The 14,102-nt window shown below is 36.3% G+C and overlaps 1 protein-coding gene across 4 annotated transcripts in view; it reads left to right on the top strand.

Moving 5' to 3' along the window:
* LOC131507505 (UDP-glucuronosyltransferase 2A2-like) overlaps nt 1–7,025 on the top strand; it is a 49,213-nt gene extending 42,188 nt beyond the window's left edge. For 3 of the 4 annotated variants that reach the window (XM_058722373.1, XM_058722370.1, XM_058722372.1), the window contains exons 4-6: nt 481–568; nt 2,364–2,583; nt 4,760–7,025. In XM_058722373.1, coding sequence (XP_058578356.1) covers nt 481–568; nt 2,364–2,583; nt 4,760–5,039 — 588 coding nt within the window. In that variant the 3' untranslated portion in view covers nt 5,040–7,025. The remainder of the gene's footprint in view (nt 1–480; nt 569–2,363; nt 2,584–4,759) is intronic. The other variant, XM_058722371.1, reaches the window with a different exon arrangement.
* The last annotated feature ends 7,077 nt before the right edge of the window (nt 7,026–14,102 follow it).

Raw genomic sequence — 14,102 nt, 5'->3', positions numbered from 1 at the left:
CCCAACAATACTTGCTTCTATGTCACTGCCAAGTTTATAACAAAAGTTCAAAACACTTACAAATTCCTAAAGGGAATGTAACATCCTTCTCCTTTGCCTCTGGAAACGTTGTTTAAAAAAATTCCCTTTAAACGTTGTTTAAAAAAATTTTAAACGTTGTTTAAAAAAATTACCAAAAGTTCCCACAAAGGCCTAATAACACCAATATGTAGTTATTCCATATACAGATTGTCTGGTTTTGTTTCTTCACCTACTGAGAATGGCCCTGATGATGACAGTCTATTAGGATTATTGCAAGCGTTTGAAAACATAGTTGCTGTTTCAGTGCTTTAAACATTCATTACTTAATCATTTAAGGTCTTATTTTGTTCATTTGTTACAGGGAGGCATTGAACTAGGCTAATTCTGAGTAAGTGTCTCATTTTGAAAGGATGTGCTTCTGAAAATCTTCTAATAGATTAAAGGTATTTATTTTAACAGGTTCTGTGGAGATACACAGGAAAAAAACCAGACACATTAGGACCCAATACCCGGCTATATGAATGGATTCCCCAGAATGATCTTCTTGGTAAGACCAAAGAGAAGCAAAACTAAACAGAGCTGAATGAGGGATCCTCTGAATGATAATTTAGTAACGGATCAATCCAACAAATTTGTGTTAAAAACAAGCAAAAAACTCTTTAATTTCTTCTTCGCATTTCTTCTGGAACTTGTTAAAGAAAAAATTCTTCATGATACTTGTTAAAAAGTGTGAGGCACACTTTATTCAAGACCATTATGATGAATATAGATACTAGTTCATGGACTTTTGCAGTGAAGCAGAGAGACTGGACTCAACTCTGAATACAATAAGAAAAAGTGGGGATCTTATAGCCAAGGAGCAGAGTGGGGGTCACTGGGTAGAAGAACACTAAGAGGAAACATCAGGGCAAGGGAGGGATTCTGGCTACACCAACCTAAGCAGATTCTTGCCGAAAACAGACCAGGGTCATCAGACACCACCTGGGGAAGGTGAAGGATGAGGAAACCAATCAGATATAAATATGGGTGATCAGATACCAAACTGGGGGAGTCTAGCTAAACTGATTTAGTAGGATTCTTGCTAAAATTGGGCAATGCAGAGAGAAATTCAGAAGCTCCAAAATCAGAGCCTAGTTGAGAAGAGAGTTCAAAGAAATTTGACTAGAGTTTGGTCAAGGAGCAAATCTTTCCCGAGCTCTAAATTACAATCAAAATAGAATTCTCCCATTTATGACTCCTCAGAGTCAGAGTCAACACACATTTAGATCAGGCTCTCATTAACTCTTGCATAAAATACTGCAGCAGCCTCTATCCACTTACTATATCCACTTACTCCCACCTCTCTTCTTTCCTCTTCTGTTTGAAAAAAAAAAAAGTGAGAATCCTATTCACCATCTCCAATATTATAAATGTCTCTATACTACTATAAAATCAAATGTAAAATCCCATTTTATTAAACAGAGTGCTTCATGAACTTTCCCTAATTTATCTTCCTAGACTGTTATGCCAACATTCTCCCACTGAAACCCTGTACCTCCCACCACTCCTTCCCTTATCCATACAAGAATTTCATTTTTTAAATCACTCCATCCTCTTTTTTATTAATTCCTCACCCCAATTTGTCCAACTGGCAACTACTCTCCATCATTTAAAGTCCACATAGACCTTCTTAGAGGTTTGTGAAATGACTTACTTGCTAGAGTAAGTAATTGCTGCTTAGCCTGGAATAACGAATTGCTGCTTTCTTTAGATCTTATAGGAATTTATATATAGTCTCATGGCACAGAATTGTGTAGAAGATGCTGCCTAAATCATAAGAGACTTTTAAAGACATAGAACGGGTGCCTGGGTGGCTCAGTCAGTTAAGCATCCGACTTTGGCTCAGGTCATGTTCTCACGCTTCGTGAGTTCAAGCCCCATGTAAGGGTCTGTGCTGACAGCTTGGAGCCTGGAGCCTTCTTCGGATCCTGTGTTTCCCTCTCTCTCTGTCCCTCCCCAGCTCATGCGCTCTCTCTCTCTCTCTCTCTCTCGCTCTCTCTCTCTCTCTCTCAAAAATAAATAACCATAAAAAAATGGAACAAACTGAGGGTTGCTGGAGGGAGGGAGGGAGGGGGCTAAATGAGTGATGGGCATTAAGGAGGATGCTTGTGGGATGAGCACTGGGTTTTATATGAAAGTGATGAATCACTGGATTCTACTCCTGAAACCAATACTACATGGCATGTTAACTAACTTGAATTTAAGTATGTGTTACCTAATTGAATCAATGGTTTATAGGTGTCACGATTTTCTGTTTCTGAAACTCTCACAACTTTGAATAATGATATGTTTTTTCCTCTTAGGTCATCCCAAGACCAGAGCTTTTATCACTCACTGTGGAACCAATGGGATCTATGAAGCTATTTACCATGGGGTCCCTATGGTGGGAATTCCCATGTTTGGTGATCAGTATGATAATATTGCTCGTATGAAAGCCAAAGGGGCAGCTCTTAAAGTAGACTTACATACAATGACAAGTTCCGATCTACTTAACGCTTTGAAGGCAGTTATTAACAACCCTTTGTGAGTATAGAATATATTCTTTTCTGAGAAGCATCTGGTGTTTTAAAAGGAGTAAATTGTTTCATTCAATTTTTAAACTGACACTTTTTTGAGATGGAGAGAGAGGGTGCAAGTGAGCAGGGGGCAGGGAGAGAGAGAATCTCAGAAAGGAAAGAGGGAGAGAAAGGAGGGGGTGAGAGAGAGAGAGAGAGAGAGAGAGAAGCAGGGCTCACCTGAAACAGGGCTCGTGTTCACCGAAAGTGGGGCTGGAGCTCACCGGATGTGGGACTCAAACCGTGAGATCATGACCTAAGCCGAAGTCAGATGCTTAATGACTGAGTCACCCAGGTGCCCTAAGCTGACACTTTTAGGTAATATCAAATTCAATTGTTTTATACTTCTCAAATTTTATGTAGGCCTTTTGATTCACCTACCGTTAATAGGTAATAGATTACAACCTCAAAGAAATACTGCTTATTTAAAGAAAATAAGTTATTGTTGAAGAGACGCAGATCTTTATTTTTTACTAACAATTTTATTGTTTATTTCTTAAAAATTGCAAATATTACCAGTATAAAGAATTAGGCAATGTAATAAAAAATAGAGAAATAAAAATAAAAAATAACTTTCCTGATGCAGATATAACTAGTTAGCAGTAGAGAAATATTACTTCAGATATTTCCTTTTGCTATTCTATAAATAGGGAAGAAAAAGAAATAATTTTATAAAAATTGGATCATGCTACTTTTTGATTAAAAAATTCTATACTGGGGTGCCTGGGTAGCTCAGTAAGTTAAGCGTCTTGACTTCAGCGCAGGTCATGATCTCACAGTTTGTGAGTTTGAGCCCTGTGTCCGGCTCTGTGCTGACAGCTCAGAGCCTGGAGCCTGCTTCAGATTCTGTGGCTCCCTCTCTCTCTGCCCTTCCCACATTCGCATTCTGTCTGTCTCTCTCAAAAATAAATAAACATTAAAAATTTTTTTTAAATCCTATATTGGGGGGCGCCTGGGTGGCGCAGTCGGTTGAGCGTCCGACTTCAGCCAGGTCACGATCTCGCGGTCCGTGAGTTCGAGCCCCGCGTCGGGCTCTGGGCTGATGGCTCGGAGCCTGGAGCCTGTTTCCGATTCTGTGTCTCCCTCTCTCTCTGCCCCTCCCCCGTTCATGCTCTGTCTCTCTCTGTCCCAAAAATAAATAAAAAACATTGAAAAAAAAAATTAAAAAAATAAATAAATAAATAAAAAATAAATCCTATATTGGTATATACTAACTTAAAACAAGAGAAAGCAGATACATTACAATTGAGAGATCCAAACAGCAAGATGAAGACCCTAGCCTCTCTGTTGCCTGGCAAAGATCAACCTTATAGAGACCTCCAGGAAAGAAAACAGCTCCAGAAAAGAACTAGAGTCCACTTAACAAATTTTAGCAACACATCAGAACAACAACAACGACAACAACAACAACAACAAACTGAAAATAACATCCCAAGAAGAAAAGGAACACAGATTCATTTTGCTTGCATCATCCCACTCACACTCCAGCTCAAACTCAGGCAGGGGGAGAGGGGGCCCCTTATCACTGGCCTGCCCCTCAATACTGCTTCCTATCACTAGCTCGTTCCTAATACCTTCCTTAGCAAATGAGATCAAAAGTCTGTATTCTCAGCCTACATATTCTATATTTCTTTTTTTTTTTTTTTTAACTTTCATTTATTTTGAGAGAGTGAGAGAGAGCTCGTGAGTGCACATGAATAGGGGAGGGGCAGAGAGAGGGAGGGAGAGAGAATCCAAGCAGGCTCCACACTGTCAGCAAGGAGCCCCATTCAGGGTTGAACTCACAAACCATGAGATCATGACCTGAGCCAAAACCAGGAACCAGAGGCTTAACCCACTGAGCCAACCAGGTGTCCCTCTACATTCCTATTTCTGAACTTTTTAATGGTATTTCCAATTAGCAAGTCTTTTCTCCCTTACTTCCAATTATTACTTAAACTACAAACAATTCTGCTGATAGGGCCAACGTATCTAGAAATCTCTCAAGAGGAAATAAATTGTCATAGGCATTCTGTACTCGATATCATTTATGACAATTTCTTATATAATTATGTAATATCCTTTTAATGATAGAAACATAATTTTAGGTATCTCATGTTCTTAATGAATTTTTTCAAATTGCTATCTATGTATCCAATCTTTAGCTATAAAGAGAATGCTATGAGGTTATCAAGAATTCACCATGATCAGCCTACAAAGCCCTTGGATCGAGCAGTCTTCTGGATTGAATTTGTCATGCGCCACAAAGGAGCCAAACACCTTCGGCCAACCTCCCATGACCTCACCTGGGTCCAGTACCACTCGTTGGATGTGATTGGGTTCCTGCTGGCCTGTGTGGCTACTACTATATTCCTGGTCACAAAATGTTGCCTGTTTTGTTGCTGGAAATTTGGTAAGACAGGGAAGAAGAACAAGAGAGAATAGTTTAATAGTTTAGATAGAAAACAGGGCCCATCTGAATTAACCAGCCAGTGATTTGAACAGATTTCTTTCCTAGTTTTCCCAGTTCTTGTCCATTCCTCAGCTTATGAAGTCAAAGATCAAAGAATCACCCAAGGAGTTCACCACATGATTTAGAGTTAAGATGTATAATACCTTATTCTTTAAAAAGAGAAGATAAACACATGGAGGTTCCTACTACTAAAATCCTAGTACTTTATTCACTTGTTTTAGCTCAACAAATTAGGATGGTGTTTGAGAACTCAGGAATGCAATAATAAATTCTATTTTCAGTACCAATCATATTAAACCTTTTCTAAATACTTAACATCATTTTGCATCCAGTATGTTATAATTATTGCATATTCTCTAAACTAGACAAAGTAGAAAAAAAGCAGAGGTTCCCTTCTAATAGAAATATTAGGAGATTCAAAGTTTCTACTCTGCTGTGGATCATGTTTTAAAACCATTAATTTCATTTCATATGACACATCGATCTTTGTTCCCCTTGGAGTACAAAACACTATCTTTTGTCTTTGATTTGAAGATTGCCCTTGATTTAAAAATTAATAATAATAGTACCAGATTTGTACCATAATACTTTGTGACTTTAGAGAACTAGTTGATTTCGATTACTTAGAATTATAGATGGTATGGTGGAACAAAACCAAACAATTATAATTTAATACCTGCCCTTTACTCTTCCCACCAATTTTACTTATAATATCCATGTTTGGAAAGAAGAGACAAAACTATAACTCTTTAACTGCACTGCAGATAATTTGGGGGGGGGGGGATATGCATTTCTCAGAATTCTGTCTGCTGTGGGGATGATTTCTCCATCTAACAGAAATGCAGTGGGTTTTCCCATTTCATCCTTTCCCTTACCCCAGCACTTCTCCTGGTCCTCTCAAAAACTGTACTGTGACCACTATACCAAGAACTAATACTTAGGCTTCTTGATAACTAGCATTCGCCAGAAATCTGCAGTAAGCATAAGGATATACATTGAATTTCAGTAGAAGTAAGGATTCTCTCTCCCTTTCTTTTCTAAAAAAACTATCTTCCAGTACATCTGCCAGTTATTTACCCTTGAGGTTGAAGAATTATTTAATCCAACTGGAATTATGTATTAAGCTCAGTAAATGATTTACCACAGCTTGATATTTATAATCCAATTTTAATAGACCTAAAATTATAGCTGCATCTTAGAACAATATAAATCATTTGGAGGATTATCTGTGTTTTACAGGAATAGTGGCCTAAATAACAGCAAGGCAAACAATTCTTAGGCGTTAAATTAATAATAAAGAAATATAAAGAAACAACATATTTTCTCAATTTGATGAGGTTTGAAAATAATTATGATGCTTTGAAGAATAAAGTTTGAAAATGTAAACCCTAATGCTGCTTGGTTTAAGATCTATCAAAGCAATGTTTCATAGTGCTGAATTATTTTATCTGGCAATTAGATAATGTGCTTTCCTATAATAGTCTTTAAAATCATAGTTTAAAGATATTCCTTCTTTTTTGTTATAAAATGACATAAAGGAGTTACAGTAAAGATTTGCATACCTTGTTAGCAATTCCCGAGTTTATTCAAAACAACTACCTTAACAATTAAAGGAATATATTCTACCTTGTGGAGATGAAAGCTTTTCTTAAAAAGAAATATTTGTCTATTTAAATAATCTATAAAGCATAATATTAAATATATAAACTCTGATAATAATTTTAGGTATACAAAGGCTAAATAAAACCATTGAAGCATTATATTTTTTCCAGTTTAAGTTTTAATAAGAACACATTTTTCAGGAGTTTAATGACTTCTGGCTTTTCTAGTCAATTAAAATGTAGATCATAATTTAATTGAAAATGCTAATAGGTAGATGTAATTGTTTTGTACATGAGCACATATGTTAACACAAAGAATGTTCTACATGTTGTGAATAAAAATTCATTCATATTGTATGTTTTGATTTTTAAACTTGTTTGGCTTTTTTCAATGAGGGATTTGTTTCTGTTATATTCTACATATTTTACCAAAAGTAATGATTCACCTGCAGGCTCAGATCTACCATACTCCCTACATTAAAGGGAATAGTATTTGTGAATTTCTTTTTTGTATTTGTGGTATTTTATTTTTTAAAAAAATTAATGCTTCTTTTTGAGAGAGAAAAAAGAGAGAGAGAGAGCGAGCACAAGCAGGGGAAGGGCAGAAAGAGCGGCAGACACAAAATTCAAAGCAGACTCCAGGGGCGCCTGGGTGGCTCAGTCAGTTGGGCGGCCGACTTCGGCTCAGGTCATGATCTCGCGGTCCGTGAGTTCGAGCCCCGCGTCGGGCTCTGTGCTGACAGCTCGGAGCCTGGAGCCTGTTTCAGATTCTGTGTCTCCCTCTCTCTGACCCTCCCCCATTCATGCTTTGTCTCTCTCTGTCTCAAAAACAAATAAACGTTAAAAAAAAAAAATTAAAAAAGCAGACTCCAGGCTCTGAGCTGTCAGTACAGAGCCTGATGCTGGGCTTGAACTCAGGAAGCATAAGATCACGACCTGAGCTGAAGTCAGAGGCTTAACTGACTGAGCCACCCAGGCACCTCTATATTTATGATATTTTAAACTGTTATAGTTGAGACTAAAATGTGTCTGCTGCCTATGGAACGGAAAAATGTAAGTTCCACAATTTACACTGAATCACTACGTGCCTTCTAATCTCACTTTTATTTTCTCCCCGGGTTCTTTGCTTCTCAATCCCACTTCAGTTCTGCCATTGTTCTGATTCTGGCTCTAAACGCAGCTAAAGAGACTGAAATCTTAATCTCTCACTTTAATTCCTGTCAATTATTTTTCCCAGAGACGGTCCTTTCATCCGCTCAGTTGAACTCCCTTCACATATACCAGCAATCCGTATGATACCATGAAATGCAGACACTTATTTTTTTACTTTTAAAGTGATTGTCAGATTATCAAATCATGATTCTTTGACTAAGGGAAGCTACCCACTCTGTCCTGGGGATCCTTTATGCTGATTAGCATGCCTCATTCTAGTTCCTGTCTCCTTTCCAAGGACTCCTAGACATAAGAGCTTGTATTAACACTTTAATTCCAAGTATATGCTCCCATTTCTTTTTTTAAGAAAACCCTATGTTGACTTTCTTTCATAGATGAGGAAATTCTTTCTTTATAGGAAATGGAAGAATTTGCCCAGAGCTCTGGGGAAGATGGTATTGCAATGCTTTCATTGAGATCAGTAATCAAAAATCTCACAGAAGAAAACACAAACATAATCAGTGGCCCTTGCCCAGATCTTATGGAAAGTTAGATAAACTTTAAACTCTATCATACTATACATTGCTTTCTACAAAAGGAGGTAATATTTCAAAATGCACGTGTAACCAGATATCTTTTTACTCATTTGCTTAAATTCTGCAAATCTTGCTTTGGATTGCTTTCAAGAAGTTATATGTTATAAATTAAGGATAAAATTTGGGCAGTATGGCTAGGAGCAAAAGAATTTCTAAATTCATCCATCAGGCAGGCTTTATTCCCATTGAAGGGGGTGGGGCAGTTTCTAGACAAAGTGTGAAACCTGCAAGAAGTTTCAGAGGGAGTCATGTTACTCCCACTACCTGTTAACCAGTGTAGAATTGGCAAAGTGTTGAGTTTACAAGCTCTGACTCTAGATTAAAATGGCCTCTAACTCCTGCCTTTGCTCATATTCCCTCTTTTGCCAAACCAAATGCAGTGTAAAATTTGGGAATAGCATACTTATTTTATCTCCTGAGAGAGATTCATAGGCCATGATGAGTCCACTAAAACTCTGTGGAGTAGAGGAGAAAAACCAAAAGCCAGTCCAAAATCGCTAGTCCTTTTTCTAGTTTCAGGTGGGAAATGGCAACAAAAATGTTGGGACATAGGTTCCTGAATTTAATGTTTCCTCACTTGCCCATCCAGAATGTGATCAAGCCGATCAATCCAATTTCTTCTATTTTTTATTTTTTTATTTTTTTATTTTTTTGGGGGGGGGGACAGAGAGAGACAGAGCATGAACAGGTGAGGGGCAGAGAGAGAGGGAGACACAGAATCGGAAACAGGTTCCAGGCTCCGAGCCATCAGCCCAGAGCCTGACGCGGGGCTCGAACTCACGGTCGGCGAGATCGTGACCTGGCTGAAGTCGGAAGCTTAACCGACTGCGCCACCCAGGCGCCCCCAATTTCTTCTAAAAAATAAGGTTAACAACTCGAACATTCTCAGCTGGGGTAAGAGTTCACAGATATACACTTGGTTAAAAAATAAGTGGGCAGAATTAGGTCTAACCTAGGAAAAAGAAACAAACACTCTTCTCCCTCTGCAATCTTAGTGTTTTTCTAAAATTATAAGATCAGCTTTCTCATTGTTTTTGAACTACATGCCAGGCTCATGCCTGATCTAAACTCCTTCCAAGAAACCTACACTACTTATATCACAGTGTTATTTTAGAAATGACCTAGCATATAGTACATAACAACTTGTAATTTTAAAAAATGCCCTAGGGGCACCAGAGTAGCTCAGTCGATTAAGCGTCAACTTCAGCTCAGGTCATGATCTTGCCCTTAGTGGGTTCGACCCCCGCATGGGGCTCTGCTGACAGCTCAGAGCCTGGAGCCTGCTTCAGATTCTGTGTCTCCCTCTGTCTCTGGCCTCCTCTGCTAGCGTTCCATCTCTCTCTCTCTCTCTCTCTCTCTCTCGTGCATATGTGTATAGAACGGTTATATCTTCTTGATGAGCTCACCCGTTTATCATTATATAATGACCTTCTTTGCCTCTTGTTATCAGTTTTGGCTTAAAGTGTATTTTGTCTAATATAAGTGTAGTTGTCCCCCCTCTCTCTTTTTAAATTTTTATTTATTATTATTATTTTGGTTTCTACTTGCATGGACTATCTTTTTCCATCCCTTCACTTTGAACCCATGTGTATCCTTAAAGTGGAAGTAAGAAGCTTTTAGGCACTGTATAGTTAGCTGGGTCTTTTTTTTTTTTTTAAATCCGTCAGGCCACCCTGTGTGTTTTGATTGGAGAACAATCCATTTATATTTATTATAATCATTGATTTGTAATGATTTGGTAATGCCATCTTATTAATTGCTTTCTGGCTGTTCTGTAGTTTTATTGTCCTCCTTTTACTTTCTTTCTGCCTACCTTTGTGGATAGGTGATTTTCCATGGTTGTGTGCTCTGATTCACTTCTCTTTATCTTTTGTGAATCTACTATAGGTTTCTGCCTTGTTGTTACTATTAGGCTTACATAAAACATCTTATAGATAAAAACAATTTATTTAAACTGATAACAACTTAAAGTCAATTGCATAAAAAGTTCTTCCCTTTACTCACCCCTTTTATTTTGATGTCACAATTTACCTCTTTTTATATTGTGTATTCATTAACAAATTACAGTTGTCATATTTATTTTTAATTCTCTTTTCCTTTAACCTTTATATGTATATTTACTATTTGACTACTGTGTTGTATATTTTCATATGTTTTCATTGAAAACATATAAATGAAAGGGCTTTTTCATTTAATTTCAGCTAAAGTACTCCTTTTCACTGTTTCTTGTAATGTGGATGTGTAGTAATTTTTATTTTAAAGAACTTCTTTCATTTCAGCTAAAGAACTCCTCTCAGCATTTCTTACAATGCAAATATGGAATAATGAACTCCCTCAGCTTTTATTTGTCTGGTAAAGTCTTTATTTCTTCTTCATTTCTGAAGGATAACTTTGCCCGATAGGGGATTCTTGACTGGCAGTTTTTTCTTCTACCACTTTCAATATATCCTTTCACTTCCTCCTGGCCTGTAAGGGTTTTGCTGAAAAAAATTTGCTGATAGCCTAATGGAGGTTCCTTTCTAGATTACAATCTTCTTTTCCCTTGCTTTCAGGATTCTCTCTTTGTCTTTGATTTTTGACAGCTTCATTATAATATGTCTTTGAGAAGATTATTTTGAATTGTAGTTATGGGTGATCTATTAGTTTTGTTAAGTTGGATATCCAAGTCTCTGGTTTGAGCAGGTCTCAGCTAGTATTTCTTTAAATGAACTTTCTGCCTCCTTCTCCCACTCTTCTCTTTCTGGAATTCCAATGATTCATTTATATGTAGATAAGTTTTCTTTTTACTGATGTTCTATAGACTTTTTCCACTGTATTTTTTTTTTTTAATTCTCCTCTGATTGGCTTATGTCCAAATTCCTATCTTCTAACTCACTAATTCTATCTTCTGTTTGGTCGATTCTGCTGTTGATGGTCTCTATTAAATAAATATATATTTTTTATTTCATCCACTGTATTCTTCAGATCTACAGTTTCTATTTGATTCTTTTTTATTTCCATCTTTTTGTTAAATGTGTTATTTTCTTCATGTATCATTTTTCTGATTTTATTGAATTATTTATGTTTTTTTTGGAGCCAATAAAGTTTCCTTAAAATGGCTATTTTGAATTCTTGATTGGGTAAGTTGCAGAATTTTGAGTCTTTGTGATAGTTACTGGACAGTTTTGTGACCTTTTGGTGATGCCATGTTTCCTTGATTTTTGATGTTCCTTGGAGTTTTGCATTTGAGGTTATTGGTCACCTCCTCCAATTTTTACAACTGCTAACAACTGAGACATACATTACATTGGTTTTGCTTATATCTGGGGCTTTCTCAGTGTTGTATGGATACACTTGTTTCATGCTTCTTGCCCCCTTTTGTGGCAGAAACCTTAAGCTTCTTATGTCTTTTCCAGATCTTAAAGCTCATCAGGCCAGTTGCTTGAAACTTTGCTTTTGTTTTCCTAAAGAGACACTACAGTTCAAGTTTGTGGTTTCTCCCTTGCCCATAGACCTTGGCTAATTTTCTGTGCACAATCCCTTTCTAACAGAGCTTACTTTTACTGCCAATCTCAGATGTATGTCCAAGTAGCCATTCACAGAGTTGGGGGAAGTGTGAGTTTGGCCTTTGAGCACTGAAAAAAAATTAAAAATAAATAAAAATCATTTCAAGTGCTAAACGTACTTTGATTATTGAAGTGTAAGTGCTCAAACTAGTTTAAAGAATATTTGTTGGCAAATGCTCACCATATTTTAATTAAATGTGATTTACTTCCTACAGCTTCATCACTCACTGAAAACAGAAATTCTAGATTTGAATCTTAGAGTCCAGCTTTGATCAGGTTTGGAGAGATCAATAGTGCTACAACCATCGTTAGAATCCCTCCTTATGCAGGCAAATTCCTTCAAAGGGAATGGCCAGAATTTTGTGTTTCAAAAATAAATCACCTCAAAAAGAAATTTACATTAGATTTTAAATTTTATTATGGTATATGGAGCTATTTAGGAAAGTTGTTTCTTTCACAACTTACAGTAATTTTTCCTCATGGCTTTAAAGATATTTTACTTAGATCTTCTCCCTCTATACATATCCTTCAATAGTGAAAGTTCTCAAATGCAATTCATCTAATGAAGTTAAAGTCTTTGAATAATTATTCTTTCAAAATTGTAGGCTATATTGTGTTATTGAAAGTGTTTTTATGAATAAGTTGTATATAAAGCTATTTTCCCCGTAAACAAAATTTAGGTTCTCTTTTCTCATTCTTTCTATGTTTTCTCAAAGCTCTTTCTTTCATCTCATCTCTTTAACATATAAACACTGAGTCTTTCAGCAGAGGTGATATTAAAAATAACTCCTTCTCTGTGTTTTAAGTAATATAAGTCTCTAATAAATGACAAAATAAAAAATTATAAAGATATTGGGAAAAATTAGAAACTAATTCACAAAGATTTAACAATTCCTCACAAAAATTATTTCATGATGAGTTTTCTATGAGGAGAGACGTGTAAATATCTCAGTTGATCAAGAAGTTCATGATCTAAGATCTATAATAACAAAATAGTCTTAATCTCACAGCCTAAATCCACTTCAAAATAAAACTCTAATGATATGTTCCTGCCAGGAAAGTTTACAACAGGATTTTTTTAAGTTCATATAAAAAGTATGAGGTGATTTTAGGGAAAAAATAACATTTTTAAACTGGTACATATAAGTTTGGTATATTTCCTAATTAAACTTATCAGTAAAAATTATCTCACTCCAACTTAAACTATAACAAAACCCTTAGGGTTACAGTTACTTAGTATTTTCTTTGCAATTCAGATCATTAAAGATCTTTCCAATGATTGTCCTTAAGAATATCTTCTAATTACAAATTTGTCATTATTTCTTAACCAAACGTCCTTTCCCATTTCTTATCTTTCTTAAAGTAATTAGGCATTCAGTGGGATTCTAATTCCATGCTTTAAAAAATAGTTTTGAATGAGAAATATATGGAAAAGTATTTATCCTGTTTAAGAATATAAACTCCCAACTCAAAGGAACCAGCATATTTAATGAAAAATATACTTACACTTGAAGACATCTGACATGAGTTTCCTTAAACAAGGAGACAACCAAATAAGCATAAAATAGAAAAATAAAACACTGTAATTAGCTTTTTCAACCACACTCACGCGTGCGCACGCGCACACACACACACACACACAGTGTTCTTTCTTTTCCTCAAATAATCTGGAGAGCTCTAGAGGAAATGACCATGTATCTGATTCACCAGCCCCCTGCTAACATACCATAACACTTTTTTCTGAAACTGGGGCTAAAAATGTGAAGAAATCATTACTCAAATAATAAAGTGAGGCATTTCAAATCACATATTTTATTTTCTAACTTTATGCTTTGGTTCATTTTTTTAAATTCCCTAAATCAGACATTATTTTGATTATATCTGTTATTCACCACAGAATTGCTAAAAACCACTGATCTACAGCCAGTGAACTTATCTGTTATCAGTATTATTTGTGCAATGTTAATAGGTGCATCCTGGCATGAGTGTAAACTATTTTGTTCTTTATTAGGGGAAAAGGGTGCTTATTTTGTTTTCTTAATCTTAGGAAGTCTGGAAAAATAAGAGGGTGTGCACTCTCTCAGTTCAGTAAGTCACCAAACATCTATATTAAGAATATTCCTGGGGTGCCTGGGTGGCTC

The sequence above is a fragment of the Neofelis nebulosa genome, chromosome 3 (assembly GCF_028018385.1).
Source record: "Neofelis nebulosa isolate mNeoNeb1 chromosome 3, mNeoNeb1.pri, whole genome shotgun sequence".
NCBI lineage: Eukaryota > Metazoa > Chordata > Mammalia > Carnivora > Felidae > Neofelis > Neofelis nebulosa.
Note: the sequence above shows the minus strand (reverse complement) of the source record. Positions and strands in the feature narration are given on the sequence as shown.